General features: G+C 37.4%; 1 protein-coding gene across 1 annotated transcript in view; it reads right to left on the bottom strand.

The window, feature by feature from the left end:
- The window catches only part of LOC107586968 (aryl hydrocarbon receptor-like), a 42,137-nt gene that overhangs the window by 1,334 nt on the left and 23,269 nt on the right, over positions 1-17,534 (bottom strand). Inside the window, exons 4-11 of the mRNA XM_016274553.1 lie at positions 12,759-12,874; positions 11,896-11,985; positions 9,738-9,864; positions 9,090-9,223; positions 7,249-7,451; positions 7,017-7,126; positions 6,209-6,350; positions 4,522-6,043 (exon numbers count right to left, since the gene is read on the bottom strand). Coding sequence (XP_016130039.1) covers positions 4,522-6,043; positions 6,209-6,350; positions 7,017-7,126; positions 7,249-7,451; positions 9,090-9,223; positions 9,738-9,864; positions 11,896-11,985; positions 12,759-12,874 — 2,444 coding nt within the window. The remainder of the gene's footprint in view (positions 1-4,521; positions 6,044-6,208; positions 6,351-7,016; positions 7,127-7,248; positions 7,452-9,089; positions 9,224-9,737; positions 9,865-11,895; positions 11,986-12,758; positions 12,875-17,534) is intronic.

The following is a 17,534-nucleotide window of genomic DNA, read 5'->3' on the forward strand; positions in this document are numbered from 1 at the left end:
AATATAGATAATAATAATAATTATAACATACAGGATGATTAGCATTGATAATTTTGTCAATGTCAATTAAAGGGGTCATATGATGTTTGTGTATTTGGTGTAATGAAATGTGTTTATGCGGCTTAAGGTAAAAAAAAAACACATTATTTTCCACATACTGTACATTATTGTTTCTCCTCTATGCCCCGCCTTTCTGAAATGCGTAGATTTTTACAAAGCTCATTGGTCTGAAAAGCGAGGTGTGCTGATTGGCCAGCTATCCAGTGCATTGTGATTGGCCGAATACCTTAAGCGTGTGACGGAAATGTTACGCCCCTTACCATATTGTGATGCCGTGTCCCGGCGCGACGAGACAAAAACATTCAAACCCATTATAAACGAGGAATTTGTTGCATCCAGTGGGGACATAATTACGGATTATAATGACTTATACTGTCTTTTTACGCGTTGCGTTGCATCGCGCCGCATAAACATAAAACCACGCTTGCATTTGTGATCGGAGAAATGACAAAGAAAAAGGGCTACACTGCTCAAAACTCGCGTTTGAATCGTCAGTGGCAAATTCTTTAAATATAAAAAACTTACAGTCTGTGAGTCAGAACAGCCGGCACTGTAGTCTACTCCACCAGGATCAGGAAACAGTCCTCCATAAAATGTGCTGCACACATCTGAATATTTGGGTTGAACTGTTCTGCAACAGTGTTGTAAACACAACACTACAACTTAACCACTGATTTCTAGTTGTGTTTTCTTTTGGAAGGCCAAACAAAGTAGTTTCGCTTTCACAACAAAACACATAGCGTCACACACGGCGTAAGGAGCGGCCGGCGGGCTTGCGGCGACCACATGTGACGACCCCGGGCTGGACTCCGCTTTGTCCGCGGTGAAAGCTGATCCGACGACCCACACCGCGAAGTTTATTTATTTCCTCAGCGACCAGCACGGATCAGCTCCAGGCATGACGAAGCAGATATCGTCCTCTTTTGGAAGGCCAAACAAAGTAGTTTCGCTTTCACAATGAAACACACAGCGCCTTCATGACATGGCGGCAGCAACAATACTACAGCGCGAAAAAAAGTCACGCCTTCTTTCTTTGCGTGAACATTTGGGCGGCGTTATGCAAATCTTCCCACATCGTGAGGTAGACATGGGGGGGGCGTGTTAGAACGAGCCGTTTTAGGTAGGCGTGGCTGACTCTTAACTTTGATAAAGAATATCTCTTTGGATTTGAGACTTTAGTCTTTGCAACTTTACAGATCTTCTTTATGCACCAAGAGCTTGTAACACTCCAAAGAGAAAGTTTAAACTAAAAGCTTTAAAAAATGACATCACTTGGCATAATGTCAGTGCAACTCATAATTCATTAACTGTTCACATTTGCAGATGAAAGTAAATCCTTGGCTATATCACAAAGCTCCTATAGTTATAGTATATGAAAGTGTAGTATGCATGAGGTAATGTTGATGCTGGATTGTAGGTCATGGCTGCTCACGCCTGACTGGGCATTTAAGCTCTATTCTCCTTCAACTGAGAGCAGTGACCCTGAACACACACAACTCAGAAAACTCAAAGCCTAGAATGTAGTGCTGGGCTGAATTGTCTCTTTCTTTCTTTCCTCACCTTGCCCTTCCATTGATGATTGCCATTCCAATTTTAGTATTATTTCTAACTGTACCACCCTCATCTCTCTTTTTCTTTCAAAAGTTGCTGCAGCACTTTTTGTAAAAGTCACCACCACAATGCCAAGCAAAAGTCAAAACAGTCCACCCAAAGTATCTATGAAAGTATTTGGGGTCTAGATCTTCAGTCTATTATGTTTCAGTTGTCTGCCAGGTGAACTCTAATTGTACTCAACAAGCCACACTATTTGAGATATCATTGATGCCAGTAGCATAGACAACAAGGGATAAGTTATGCACCAAATTTGTCTTAGCAAGCACTGCTAACCATCTACAGAAAACACAATCCCTACATGTGGAAAGGCAAGATCATCTGGATAAATGAGTGCAGACAGGGGCCCATGGTCTCTGAATATTGCCTGCTGCATGAGCGGTCCTTTTGTGGAGGCTACTCTTCCTCTATCTCTCGTTCATAGCCTCAGGCTCCCATTTCACAATGGACTAGATGCTACAATTGGCTGCCATCAGTATAGCGGAAAAGCCTGTCTGATGCTGGTGGGTTGACCTGGAAGCTTACACTCTTAAGCTGAAGATTACGATCTTAATCACAGTCACTATAATAATGCAACACAGCAGGCAAAGCAAACATCCACCTGTGTGGGGCCCCACAGCAAATCTCTAGAGACTGCCAAGACTTTGTACTGTAGATCTGTCACTGTGCATTGTGCAATCTCAGCACATTAGACGTGACCTATTAGGCCTTGGCCCTTTATACAGAGCACAATTAGATCATAGTGAGCATTTAGGCCAATGGAAAAAAGAAATATTGATGGGGTGGAGTGGGGCGTATCATGTTTTGGAGTCCAGAATATATTTTAAACTACAATATTAGACAATGAAGGGTGGTCAAAAGGGTCCTTATCATTATATGAAATGTTCACCCCAAACATGAAAATTCTGCCATTACTGCACACGCATGTTTCGTGGTACTCTCCTAAACACACGGCGGAGCCTGAAACGGAAGAGAACAAATTCTTGAATAAAGTCATTATTTTTGTATTATTTTTAAGTATCTCAGTAGCTTCATAACATTATGGTTTAAACCCCTGATCACATAGACTATTTTAACAATGTCCTTACTACCTTTCTGGGCCTTGTCAGTTGCGTTGCTGTCGATGCAGGGTCAGAAACCGGGGCGATTTTAGGATTTTCATTTTAGGGGGGCTTAGCCCCCAATGAGGCTATAATAATAATAATAATAATAATAACACAAATTAAATAATTTTTGTTGACTAACAGGGTAGGGTGGTATACTAAACTTATTGCAGTATTCCACTGTATTGCATAGATGTATAACATTTGAGTAATGAATAAGCCAAATACAAGTCTTCCTGATCACAACACACACACACACCCCTGTTTACTGTACAAACACAAAATTTTCTTGAATAAAGTCATTATTTTTGTATTATTTTTAAGTATCTCAGTAGCTTCATAACATTATGGTTTAAACCCCTGATCACATAGACTATTTTAACAATGTCCTTACTACCTTTCTGGGCCTTGTCAGTTGCGTTGCTGTCGATGCAGGGTCAGAAACCGGGGCGATTTTAGGATTTTCATTTTAGGGGGGCTTAGCCCCCAATGAGGCTATAATAATAATAATAATAATAATAACACAAATTAAATAATTTTTGTTGACTAACAGGGTAGGGTGGTATACTAAACTTATTGCAGTATTCAACTGTATTGCATAGATGTATAACATTTGAGTAATGAATAAGCCAAATACAAGTCTTCCTGATCACAACACACACACACACCCCTGTTTACTGTACAAACACAAAATTTTACTGTTTGCATTTCTAGTACAAACCTCTTTCTTTAGGCTATACAAACCTCTTTCTATGCTCAAGTGCTGTCTGTCACTGTCTTTAATCACTATTTTATACTGAAAGTTCAATTTTCAAATGAAAATGGCAACATGATCGTTTTATAAAGTATGCGTTCATATGTGTTAAGGGCTACATTTTCGCTGGAGGAAACTGTGGTGTGATGAGGGGTGAATGGAGCCTAATGAACAAGCCTAATGATTCAATTGACCATTCATAAAGAACCATTTACTTCACTCCTGAATGAATCAGCCATTTGAACGAATCAAATGAATGAATAAATGACTCGATGACTTAATAATTAAGACATTTACCACCACCTACTGGCAGTTTTAGTTTATTATTTAGATGATCATTTTATTAAAGAAATCATTCCATTCTATATTTCCATAGTAAAATTAATCAAATAAATGATTAAAGGTATAGTTCACCCACCCAAAAATGACAACTGTGTCATAATTTACTCACCCTCATGTTCCAAAAGAGTATATGTAATAAATTTTATCAAACAAAATATTTTTTTGCTTAAGCTACTTTTTGTAATGTCTGTTTGATGCTTTATATAACAATGACTTAAAATTATCTTTTTGGAGTAATTTCTCAGCCAAATTTGATGTGCGATTAATTAATCGCCACATAATGTAATTAATTAGATAAAAAATTGTAATCGCTTACTAGCCCTAGTTTAAAGCTTAAGGGCTAAAGCTAAACTTTGCTGGAATGTGGTCCTTCAAGAGTTGGATTGGAGACTCCTGGGTCCCTGCAATACTTCTGGTTTCCCCTTATCCATCCTTGATGGTTCTAGGACAACATTCCTATCAACCAATCAGTTTTTAGGATTAAGGGTTTGACAACATTTTTATCAACAATAATTTCCCATTTGAGATCAGGATTTGAGAGTGTACTTGGGGTTTTGGATAAGGTTTGGCTGTTATATATTTTGTTGATCCAGGAGCTTGTCCAACTTGGTTAAATCACATTGCGCAACTATATCCTTCTTTAATTCTTACCTTACTGTGGGTGGCATCATGTGTCAGTTCCGAGCTATAATCTGTCAACGAGGGGAGGTCTGAAGGTGGGGCTAATCCCAGGATATGCTCCAGAGAGGAGTTCTGTTTGGTATAGGAGCTGTAATAAGTGGGTGCGACCTTTGGCTGCTGCTGCTGTTTCTGATAACCCTGCTGATAGGACGAAGACGAGGCCATGGCTCCCTGAAACTGACCTACATCCCCAGCTGTACTGATGTTCATCGTAAACTCCACCCCAGAATTGTCGGTTATATTGTAATCTACATGTGAACCCACTGTTTGTGTGTGCGTCAACTGGCCATTGGGAAAACATGGTCCATTTGTGACCAACTGGTCTGGGAAGTTGTATCCATGCCACTGGGGATCATTGTAGACCCCGTTTGGAGGGGTATCACTACCCACAGCTGTTTTTTGTTTATACTGGAATGGGTCAAGCAACTGGTTGTGCTGCCATTGCTGTGATTGTGCTTTACTAGTTCCTGTTATCTTGTCACCAAGTTGAGAGTTCAAGTTCGCTTGTGTGTGTTCAGAGACCCAGTGGCCATTGTGTACAGCTGGTACCGGGTTTACCAACAAAGTATCATGCTGGGTAAATGTAGTTGTCTCAGAGTCTGTTGTAGACACCTGAGGTATTGGTGCCTGGATCCAGCTCTCAGTTTTGTGGCAAACTGACTGGCCATTGAGATGTTGCTGCATACGCTGTGAGAGATGAACTATGGGTGTTATCTGTTTTTGTGGCCAGAAAGGTACATGAGGATCAGGCATGGATGAAGTAATCTGAGAAGCTGACTCAGAAGCAGAACATGGCTCAGGGGGTTCAACAGAATCTAATGCCATGGCAGGGTTTTGAGCATCCGTCGAGTCCTCGATCCGATTCTCCAGTGAATCTTGGACGTAGGAAAGGATTTCGTTGTTGGTGAGAAGATCGTTCAGAGATGGGACGTAATCCGCTTCCATCTCTACCTGGATCATCCTCTCATCCAGAAGCAGCAATTCTAGGTCCTCTGCATTGAGTCCAAGGTTTTCCAGGGCAATGAATAGCTCACTGTTGGAGCAGCTTTCCTCATTTTCCAGGGACAGAGAGTCTAATGTTGCTAGTAGTGGGTCAAAACTTGATGGCTCCTGTTTGGAAACTGCAGTTACACCATTCTGCGCTGGATTCCAACTTTCATTTTCCACAGAAGAAGAGAAGGTATTAGTCTCTACTTGTTCACTGAAGAGGCTACTGTGGAATGACATTCTAGGCTCCATAGCAGGTTGGCAAACATAAACAGACTCGTCTTGTCTCATCATGGCTCCCAGCAGAGAACTTGGGTCCAGATCATCCTTTGAACTTTTGTCTATCTTGCTCTTTTTGGTTTTGTTGTTCTTGCTTTTGCCCTGAAGGGTGTCAGGGAAGCCTGGCATGGGGTAGCTGATTTGGTACAGCAGAGCTTCTCCAGTAGCAAAGGTGAATGGAAGATGCATAGATCGCTTCCTCAAATGCTCTCCGCCCTCTTCTTCTCTGAATAAATGGATAAAAACCTTGTCAGTGGATATGTAAGGACTTTCATCAAAATCTTGCTAATTTGCCATGCTATTTAACAGTTAGCATGCTAATAAACTAAATCTATATTTTGTAAATTGTTAGTGCAGAAATATAAATGAATATTAGCCTTAATATGCTTACACAAGCGGCCTCTGGGTGGCAATGATGTAGTCAGGCTTGCCATTTTTGTAGACGAGTCTAGCGTTAGCTTGTACCCATTTCCAGCGGTTGTCCTTTGTAAGCAGTCTAAACACAGTCAGGCCGCTTTCTCCAGTCTTGATCACTGCAATAGACAGTGCAACAGTTTGTAAACCCAGTTATTAGTTGAAATATACAGACCAGATTTTTCTGCCTTGTACCTTTTTTCTGCTATAGGCTGTTGGCTCCATATTGAATTACTGATTTTACTGGATTTACTGGCTCTAGTTCTACTCCTAACGTCAAGGATTTATCCAATCTCCTCCATAATCTATGGGATTATAGGAAAATATTCCTTCTCCTGTCTCTTGCTGTCTGTCTGTCTGTAAAATCTCTCTTTCTCCCCTTCTTGCCATAGACCACCATAAAAAAAATATGAATTCACCAAATCCATTCAAGTCCTACCCATACAATTGGTATTATCAGTCGATTTCACTTCCTGTCATAACATCTATGGATTATCTCCCGTGAACCACACTGAATAAGAGTACTGTCATTGTTCAAGCATTTGCCCAAGAGCACAGTGCTCATGTCTTTTAGTGTCACTAGTTTATTTTAGAAACCATGCCTTTGGCAATAATGTCAGCATGCATCAGCAGAAAGACAGCTCATAGCTATTTCTTAATCTTCTCGTAATTCAGTCAATCATATTATTAGTTATGTAGCATCTCAAAAACAACTTCTTTAGCTGGACTTTTTTAAACAGTACAACTCCAAAATGACAAATCTGAAGAAATAGGAAAACTCTTACTCCTGACATGGTTCTCAGCACAATACAGCATATCAGCTGCATGGATGAACTGGTACCCAGAACCTCGAACTCGCAACTCTGCCTCGGTGTAGCCAAGAACGATTTTACCCCTAAAACACAGGCAAAATCAACATCAGTGATTCTTACACCATTTTCTATTGTACTTATGGATATATAAACATATGTATACAGTGCATGTTACAACTCTTTCAAAAGAAATGTCCATCATTACTTAGCATCACAGGCCATAGGGGTGAAGTCCAACTTGTGTTTGGTTCTGAAAATCATGTTCTTGGTTCGGATCTCCATTATGGAAGGAGGCTGTAGGGGTGTCGCTATGGCAAACAGGGCGAGCTGGGGCGGCATTTGGCCTCCGTCATCCAGTCGCCTGTTCTGCCCATGCAGGAATTTCAGACGTCCTTGAAGATTCAGGGCCTTGATGGGGCATAAATAAAAATAAACATTGGAATAGCTCCTATACAAAAAAAGCATAACTCTGGAATTTAGTTTAAATTTGGAATTTAAAAACATCAACTTCAAACTACACAAAATCTAATAATAGAATGTTTCAAATGGTTGCAACTACAACAAAAAAAGCAAATAAACAAGAATAATACAATTATGACATATAGAACAAACAAAAAATCATGTCATAATCCATTTGCATGAAGGACGTACATAACCGACACACGTAATATATGTACATACACAGCTGGAGCTGATGATTTTGTTGGCGTGCCCTTGGCGAACCACATAATTTGTCTCTGACTCATTGTGGGCAATAGAGCTCAATCCAGGTCATCTATAAATGAAGGCTATGACCTGTCCAGAATGTGTCATATCTGAATGTTTGCTTGTTTGTGATTGGTTAGTCAAACTTAGATCATCTGTTCTGACTGGTGGAGATTACAACATCTAAAAGTGAGTGTTTTATGTATGTTAGCCATGATTAATTTAGTGTCACTTATGAATATGCACAAACATACAACTTCAATACACATTTTGTGGCTGGAAAGCTCTCTTGACAACCTATTTGTTTTAATCGTTTCATTTCTGGGTTATCTGTTGATTTTGTGTAATGCCTGATTTAAAATAGTTCTGCTTATGTAAGGCTACACAACAAGTGTCAGTTTTCACATACACAAACAGAAAACATTTGTCAAACTGTATTTCATTTGGCGCAAATAAAAACGAAGCTTTCAGCATGACTTTCCGAGTTGGGGGGCGTGTCAATTAAATATTCACAGAGGAAGCTAATTGGCCATAATTATGTTTTCATTGTGAACCTCCCAAGAGAACTTAATGGTTGCATTCAAAAATGCCAAGAGGACAGCAAACAAAAAATACTCAATGGAAAAGAGTTTGAAGTTGCTCATATTTTTAACTCTCATATTTTTAATTTCTCTGAGCACATGGGGAGACCCCTGTTAGCGGTCCGCTACTGACAAGCTAAGTGTAGTCATGCTATTCTTGAGGGAGATGGATTTGGTAAAGATGGAGTGGAGGGGAAAGAAAGTAAAAAAGAGAGACTGAAGAAATAAAGGGCAAGAGTACAGAGCTTTGCACGCATACGTATCTCTTCACTACTGTGTTGCCAAGATTAGCAAAGAAAGAGACAGCTGTCTGGCTGAAGAATGAATAGGAAAAATATTTTTGGAATAAAGACAGCTGAAGGAGTTGGTGGTCACTATTGTGCCTCATACTGTAGCTAAAGCCTGGCTTTCTTCAAATTAGCTTTAATTTATGCTAACAAGAACCGGTTCTCACTATTTTGCTCTATTTCTTCTAGGACAAATTAAAACCTGTTCCCCATGACCTTACTGCTCCTTTAAGACGGATTACAGAGGTGTTCCAACAATTCAGATCTCTGTGGATGCCAGAGGCGCAACACAAAGTCAGCTGCACTAACCTAGATGCAAACTCACTCTGTAATCTGGAACATCGGGGCTTAGAGACTTTGAATAGCAAGATATTTTCCATCATACTAATATTAAATTCCAAGAGGACTTCTAAATCAGTCGAAGTACGACGTTCCTGTGTAGGTTTTGAGCGTTTTAGCTGTTTGACACTGACCAGGAATCCTGAAGAATTGTCTAGGAGGCATCGGAAACGACAAACAAAAGTTCTCTCCAGGAAAGAGGAGTTCTCGGGAGGCAGCTGGTCAGGGTTGCACGTCACCAGCGACATACTTGGGGCAGGATCTCCATCTAAGAGAAACAAAAAAGAACTTGAGACTCTGTAGCATGTCTAGACTTTTTCAACCGGGGTTCATCATTATCCACTAACCACCGTTTCTGTTTTTATCCTTTCTGTTTGCTGTTATCCTTAATTAAAATGGACGTTTTAGTGACCATAACATTTATTTTGCAACTGCAGGAGCTTCCACTAAAGGTCAAACCACCCTCCTCCTCTCATTTTTTCCAAAAAAAAAAAAAAAAAGGATCTCTCTCTCCTAATTTGAGTGCTGTAAACTATTAATTTGAAGTGCTTTGGGTCTTTTATCATGAATTTGTTATGAATAATCATATCCTTTGGTTTGTTCTTACTAAAAAGTCAATGAAACAAAGTACCTTTTATTTTTAAAGCATGTAATTCATCAGTGTATCAAGATATCGACACTACCACATGGTTATTTAATAAAGAAACACTTTTTTGCTAAATTTCAAGGCAAAAATAACCCAATATAGTGGTACCATGATATAAAATTATATATTTCCTGACCTTGTGGGGATTCTTCTGTCTGCGTGCTGGTTGGAGGCGGGTTCAAGGCCCAGTGCAAGTTGTGTTTGAAGGCCTGCTGGTCTTCAGTATGAATGAGTTCGAACATATTTTGATGCATCACATCTGTCTGGGAGACCGAGGGACAAATGAAGAGGAACGTTGTGAGAAAATTAAGTTAAAATAAATCAAAATTAAAATAAAGGATGAATCACTTTATGGGTTTAAAATGTTTTAGAACCAACTACAAATGTATAAACTACCATTCAAAAGTTTAGGGTCTGTAAGATGCTTTAATATTTTTGAAATGCTCACCAAGGCTGCATTTATTTAATCAAAAATACAGTAAAACAGTAATATTGTAAAATATTATTACAAATTAAAATGACTGATTTCTGTTTCATTATATTTCAAAATGTAATTTATTTCTGTGAAGCAAAGCTGAATCATCATTACTACATTCAGCATCATTACTCAAGTCTTAAGTGTCACATGATCCTTCAGAAAGCATTCTAATAAGCTGATTTTGTGCTTAGGAAACATTAGGAAACAGTTGTACTGATTAATATTTTTGTTGAAATTATGATATAATTTTTTAGGATTTTTTGATGAATAGAAATATAATGCATATTTGCTGAAAGAAAGTATAAATTTCTTTAAAAAAATGGTAGTATATGAATATAGAATATACATAGTTCTGAATTTTTTTTTTAACTTGTATGTAAATACTGTCATATTTTTCATCAATTTTCTTTTCAATTATAAATTTTTTTACAATGTATTCACTGAAAAATCCCAAGTCTGACAGCATAAACTTTGACCTGCCATCAAACTCCCTCTTTTCTCGTCTAAACACGTTAAACCGAACAAAAAGAGGACATCGTAAGCACATAGAATAAACAAATATAGTGACGTCTCAGTTGGATAATTCATAAGTAAATTATGATGAATTGGATTACGCCGTGCCAGACTGAATCTCAGAGTAAAGCCTATTTGATTAAGCGCATTCAATTTCTACCGCATTCAAACTGTTGCTCGAGAGATACACTGCAGTATTAATCAGTATTAGGCAGATCTGATGAGCATTTATGTGTGTGTGTGTGTGTGCACTAAGAATAGAGGTGAGAAGTATGGAATGATTATCCGACAGCTGAGTCTGACGTAATATTGATTCTGGGAAAGTGTACGTACAGGGCATACTTATCAATCAGATTAAAAGTAATGCATATTTGCTGAAAGAAAGTATAAATTTCTTTAAAAAAATGGTAGTATATGAATATAGAATATACATAGTTCTGAATTTTTTTTAACTTGTATGTAAATACTGTCATATTTTTCATCAATTTTCTTTTCAATTATAATTTTTTTTACAATGTATTCACTGAAAAATCCCAAGTCTGACAGCATAAACTTTGACCTGCCTTCAAACTTCCTCTTTTCTCGTCTAAACACGTTAAACCGAACAAAAAGAGGACATCGTAAGCACATAGAATAAACAAATATAGTGACGTCTCAGTTGGATAATTCATAAGTAAATTATGATGAATTGGATTACGCCGTGCCAGACTGAATCTCAGAGTAAAGCCTATTTGATTAAGCGCATTCAATTTCTACCGCATTCAAACTGTTGCTCGAGAGATACACTGCAGTATTAATCAGTATTAGGCAGATCTGATGAGCATTTATGTGTGTGTGTGTGTGTGCACTAAGAATAGAGGTGAGAAGTATGGAATGATTATCCGACAGCTGAGTCTGACGTAATATTGATTCTGGGAAAGTGTACGTACAGGGCATACTTATCAATCAGATTAAAACTGTGTCCTGATCGCTGAAAACTCATTACGTCATGCCTGGTTTGCTGCATAATTTTACCGCATAAGTCGCCCTACTACAAAATAGCCTATTTGCATCAAGAGCAATGTGACAAGTAGCATTTTTTTTTTACACTTTTTAAAAGATGAACGTGTTGAAACAAAATTTTCCAAAATGTTTAATTCCAGTCTGAGTATGTTTAGTGAGGAAATATATAGCAACATCCAATCTCATAATTCATATCCCAAAGATAGTGACTGTAATTCAGCTGTATATTGGATTAGTATTAGAACAGTGGCTATATGATACATATGTGTTTATGTAAGAGACTGTTGAGAAGGATAATTACCTGGTTGAATCCTAAGTAATCCTGGATGGTGTGAGAACAGTAGAAAATTATCCCTTCAGCGGTGACCACCAACACAAAGCCATTGAGAGCCTGTGACCATAAACAATTGAACAAACAAACTAAAAGTATTAGTTTATTGGTCATATAGAAGGTTTTTTCTTGAAATTCCAAATTTATAACTCGCAATTTTGACTTTTTCCCTCAGAATTTTAAAATTACATCTCGCAATTCTGTCTTTTTTTTCTTTAGTTTACATATTGCAATTCTCTAAAAAAGTCAGAATTGTAAGATATAAACCCAGAATTCTGACTTTTTCCAAGTTTAGATCTCGCAGTTATTTTTCCCCTCAGAATTCTAAAATTACATCTCTCAATTCTGACTTTTCTGTCTTCCATAGTTGATTGAAAACCTGCTCTTATTCTCTATTTGCTTTTTAAAGAACTCCAAACTTACTTGACAAGTACAGTTTTCTTTTCTGTGTTTATGATTTCCTATTAAAACAGGAAGTTGGGGCAGAGCATATCAACCATTTTTTTTTTTGAGAAATGTACAATAGTCATTTGTTTAAGTTCCAGTCATAAACTTATGGAAGCCCGTTTCCGCCACTAAATACAAAATAAAAGAGAATACTTTTACCTCTTATTTTACCCTTCCTTTATAATACATGAGAGCTCTATCTGTGCATTATTCATGCCTAAGTGTCTGAAACGAGAACAAGGCTGGGCAGAAATAGCCTCTCCTCTTTTCTCCTCCTCTCCTCCTCGAGGACATCGCTTTAAATTACTCTTTATAACATACTTATGGCACATGGACACCATATAAACTCTCACACACACACACACACATGTGTTTGTCCTTCTGACCTGTAGTAGGAGCTCTCCCTCATGCAGCCAGCCGTCAACCAATCCTGTTGCTTTAATGTTGTCACGATTACTGTTGTTTGCCGACAAACCATTGGAGCTGTGGTTTTTCAGAGCGACTGTTGAAAGAAAAAGAGAAAGAAAAATGACATTATGTATGTTGTACAACTATAATTAGTAGTTTTTAAGTGAAGCATTACTATTACTACTGTATTTGAACAAACCACTTGCAGAGTTGAAAATGTTCAACTTATGCCACAAGCAATGGCAGCGGCGTGAAGCATCAGACCCACAATTCAGTTTGCCAACGCATGACGTCACCCATTCAAAGTAAATGAGAAGTGTTAACGTGTGAATGCACCATTATAGCTCAACTTTGTCTCAGGATGTTTCTACCAAAATTCATTATGGGAAATTCAAACAGACACAAATTAGACATTTGCTGACATTCAATAAGAGTTCAGAAATTAATTAACATGGTTAGCATATGGATAGTTCAACCAAAAATAAAAATTCTGTCATTAATTATTCACCCTCATGTTGTTCTAAACCTGTAGGACCTTCATTCATCTTCGGAAAATAAATTAAGATATTTTTGATGAAATCCGAGAGCTTTCTGACCCTACATAAACAGCAACGCAACTGACAAGTTCAAGGACCAGAAAGGTACAGTAGTAAGGACATTGTTAAAATAGTCCATGTGACATCAGTGGTTCAACCGTAATTTTATGAAGCTACGAGAATATTGTGTGCAAAGAAAACAAAAATAACTTTATTAAACTATTTCTTCTCTTCCATGTTGCGTTGCTGTTTATGTAGGGTCAGAAAGCTCTCGGATTTCATCAAAAATATCTTAATTTGTTTTCCGAAGATGAACAAAGGTCTTACGGGTTTGGAATGAGGGTGAGTAATTAATAACAATTTTCATTTTTGGGTAAACTATCCCTTTAAGTGGTCAAATCTTTGTAGTTATATTGAGATCTCTGACTTTATTACATATTTTACAGAAACTAATTAGAGTTTGAGACATTGTTGAGAAGAAACACCAAAATCAAACCAAACCAAAGAATCAAACCAAAGTCTCTGTTAGTTCTTCAGTTAAAATACAGTTGAAAATGCAGTTTTCAAACAGGTTTCCCACACACTCTGCCACTGGTCAGGAAGACAGATAGCCCCGCCCCAAACTCATGCCATTGGCTGAGCTACTGTTGCCGTGCCAGGCTGGTCGGAATTTTTAAACAAACAGCAATGTTTTGATAGCGCCACAGAAACACAGTGTTTTAAGGATCTCAACCTACAAATAGGTAATTACTAAAATAGGTATAAAAAAGTATTTTATCATCTAAAAATCACTTCAAATGTAATTTAAGGTACTTCATACTTTCTTCTACTTGGTATTCAAAACGCGCTCTAAAAATGAGTCTGTGCTTTTTTCGTCTTGGCCAGTAATGGATTTGCTCTGTGTGGCCCTCTCTCAGGACAAGACAAACTCTGTTGAGCATTAGAGGAGGAACTGACCTACAAACGACAGGGGAAATGGAGAGAGACAGGCCAGGCGAACAGGGATATGAAAAGCTTTTTTACTGACAGAGAGAAAGAGAGACAGAAAGAGAGTGAGACGGAAAAGGAAAAGAGGAAGCACTTTTCACTTGTGAGAACATACGTGGAAAACGCATTTGGGCACGGTGAGAGAAAGGTCGACATATGCAATGTGTCATATTTTATTAGCATCTTGTAGCTGATATTAAAACTGTGAAGTGCTCAGCACAGTTTCGAACATTTGTTTGTTGTCATCATCCAAAAAGGTCCACAATAGCTGAACTACTATTTGCGCCAATTATTTCCACAACCATAAACTCACTGAAGCAAATGCCTCTAGATGTCATAAAAACTAGCATTTGATGATTATATGTAGCTCCTTTTATTCTCCTTCGGAAACCTCTGACCCTTTTAATAGTCCTGCTGCGTGACCTATCATGACCCCTGACCACTGTCGAGACATGATGCAATGAGGGACAAAGAGGTTAATGTTATTCTTTGAGACATGAGGACACAGTCAAGAAGAAAAATTTTATGTTAAGACTTTTTTCATAGAATACATCTTGGATTAAGTTTTCTTAAGCCTATTTGCAATTTTTTGTTTTATAATTTAGATATTTAATTACAATACATTTCAAATGTTTAATTAAGTTCTGTCATTAATGCACATAAATGCACATCGCAGAGCTTGTGGAAGATGAGCATTTGTGGTTAAAAGTCTATAAATATAATTTTTTTTTAAGAAAATGACCAATCGTTTCGCTAAATAAGACACTTATTTCTCGACTGGGATTATGTAGAGCCCTTTCAAGCTGCATTGAAACTGCAATTTGGACCTTAAACCCATTGAGCACCATTGAAGTCCACTATATGGAGAAAATCCTGGAATGTTTTCCTCAAAAACTTAAATTTTTTTTGTGACTGAAGAAAGAAAGACATGAACATCTTGGATGACATGGCGGTGAGTAAATTATCAGGAAATCTTTATTCTGGAAGTGAACTTCTCCTTTAATTACTCACCCTCATGTCGTTCCAAACCCGTAAGACCTTTGTTCATCATCGGAACATAACTTTATTCAACAATTCTTCTCCTCCCCATCCCGTCTGCCGCAGCATTGTGGAGAGTATCACGATGCATGCGCATGCTTTCCTCTGCATGTAAACAACGCATGCGCATGCTGCTGCTAACGTTGAACACGCATTGTTTACATGCACAAAAAGTAAAAGAACAAAAGTACAAAAAGTATTCTCGTAGTTTCATAAAATTATGGTTGAACCACTGATGTCACATGGACTATTTTAATGATGTCCTTGCTACCTTTTTGGGTCTTGAACATGGTAGTTGCATTGCTGTCTATGGATTCTCGGATTTCATCAAGAATATCTTAATTTGTGTTTCAAGGATGAACGAAGGTCTTATGGGTTTGGAACGACATTAGGGTGAGTAATTAATGACAGAATTTTCATTTTTGGGTGAACTATCCTTTTAACATTTTGCCAAGGCAGCCATTTTGACCTAGTGCAATTGAATGTTCACAAGCAATCTTGTTCTCAGGTACGGAAGTTCTAAGCGGCCATGCATTATTATTTTTTTCCTTCTTGTTTTCTCGTTATAACGACTTATTTTCTCTATAACGAGAAAATTAAGTCGTTATAACGAGAAAACAACTCTCGTTATGTCGATATAACGAGAAAATAAGTCGTTATAACGAGAAAACAACTCTCGTTATGTCGATATAACGAGAAAATAAGTCGTTATAACGAGAAAACAAGGAGGAAAAAAAATAATAATGCATGGCCGCTTAGAACTTCCGTACTCAGGGCATAAGCACACTTACCTATATAAAGTAGCTACCTGTGAGTCAAGCAAATGTTTTTAGCATAGCATATTTGAGAAGATTAGGCTTTGTTATGAAATAGCAAGCATAGCAGCAGCTAGCGCTGAAAATAGGAGGCTAAGAGCATTTCAGTGCCCCTGACAATCCTTCTTATATACTTCAAAGAGAGACGGGATGTTTAAGGCCCCTTTCCCATGATCTTTAGCTCCTGTCTCATAGAGCTGGAGACAAAGGGTGAAGGGCCACGGCAAAACTGAGACCCAACTCTGCACGCAACTACATATGCATGTATGCCAATGACACTGCGTCACATACATACACAAATGAGCAACAAAAACATGAAAGAACCCAAAATCAAAATAATAACAATAATAATAAAAAGTGAAGCAAAAATCGTAAATAAAAACAAAGCATAATAATACATAAAATAAATGATAAATAAAAATATAATAATTAAAAATATTTAAAAAGTTATCTTTTTATACAAAATGTTTAATATATATCCTTAGCATATTTATAAGACAATACATATTCTTGAAATGGTCTTAAAGGCTTTATTTTCTTAAAGGCATTCTTAATGTTCGCTGTAAGTGCTTGAAATTAATATAGCCGAGTGTCATTGTACATCAGGTGACAGATGAGTTAGTGAAATGAGTTATGTTTCCAGGCTTGTCCGCATGCTCGTGCTGTGGGGTTTTTACTGTGTCTATGTAGCTGTGCCGTTGTGGGTCACTGCACATCGCACCCCTGAGCGTGCAGCATCTCTGGGGACGGAGGCTCTGGAAAACCTGCGCTAAATGTTTTGGCTTGATTTCTTGTGGGTTTACAGGTGGAGTCAAAACAGTTGAAAAGGAAATATAAATCAAGTAATTCAAATGTCAGCATTACGTTATTAATAGGAAAACAGAAGAGATACAATTTTAACAAATAAATATTTAAATATTATATTACTAAAAATTTGAACAAATGCTATTTTTAATAAAAAAATTAAAAATAAAAATAAGTAAAAAAATATATAGATATAAGTTATTGGATTAGATATAGATATATTAAACATGATTAACAAATAATTATGTGTGTGTGTGTATATATATATAGATAGAAAGACAGACAGACAGATAGATAGATAGATAGATAGATAGATAGATAGATAGATAGATAGATAGATAGATAGATAGATAGATAGATAATCAAATAAGCAAATAAAGATATAGATAGATCACTTTGATTATCTATCTATCTATCTATCTATCTATCTATCTATCTATCTATCTATCTATCATCTGACTATCTATCTATCTATCTATCTATCTATCTATCTATCTATCTATCTATCTATCTATCTATCTATCTATCTATCTATCTATCATCTGACTATCTATCTATCTATCTATCTATCTAT

This window comes from Sinocyclocheilus grahami, unplaced genomic scaffold (genome assembly GCF_001515645.1).
Source record: "Sinocyclocheilus grahami isolate Dianchi unplaced genomic scaffold, SAMN03320097.WGS_v1.1 scaffold87.1, whole genome shotgun sequence".
Taxonomy (NCBI): domain Eukaryota; kingdom Metazoa; phylum Chordata; class Actinopteri; order Cypriniformes; family Cyprinidae; genus Sinocyclocheilus; species Sinocyclocheilus grahami.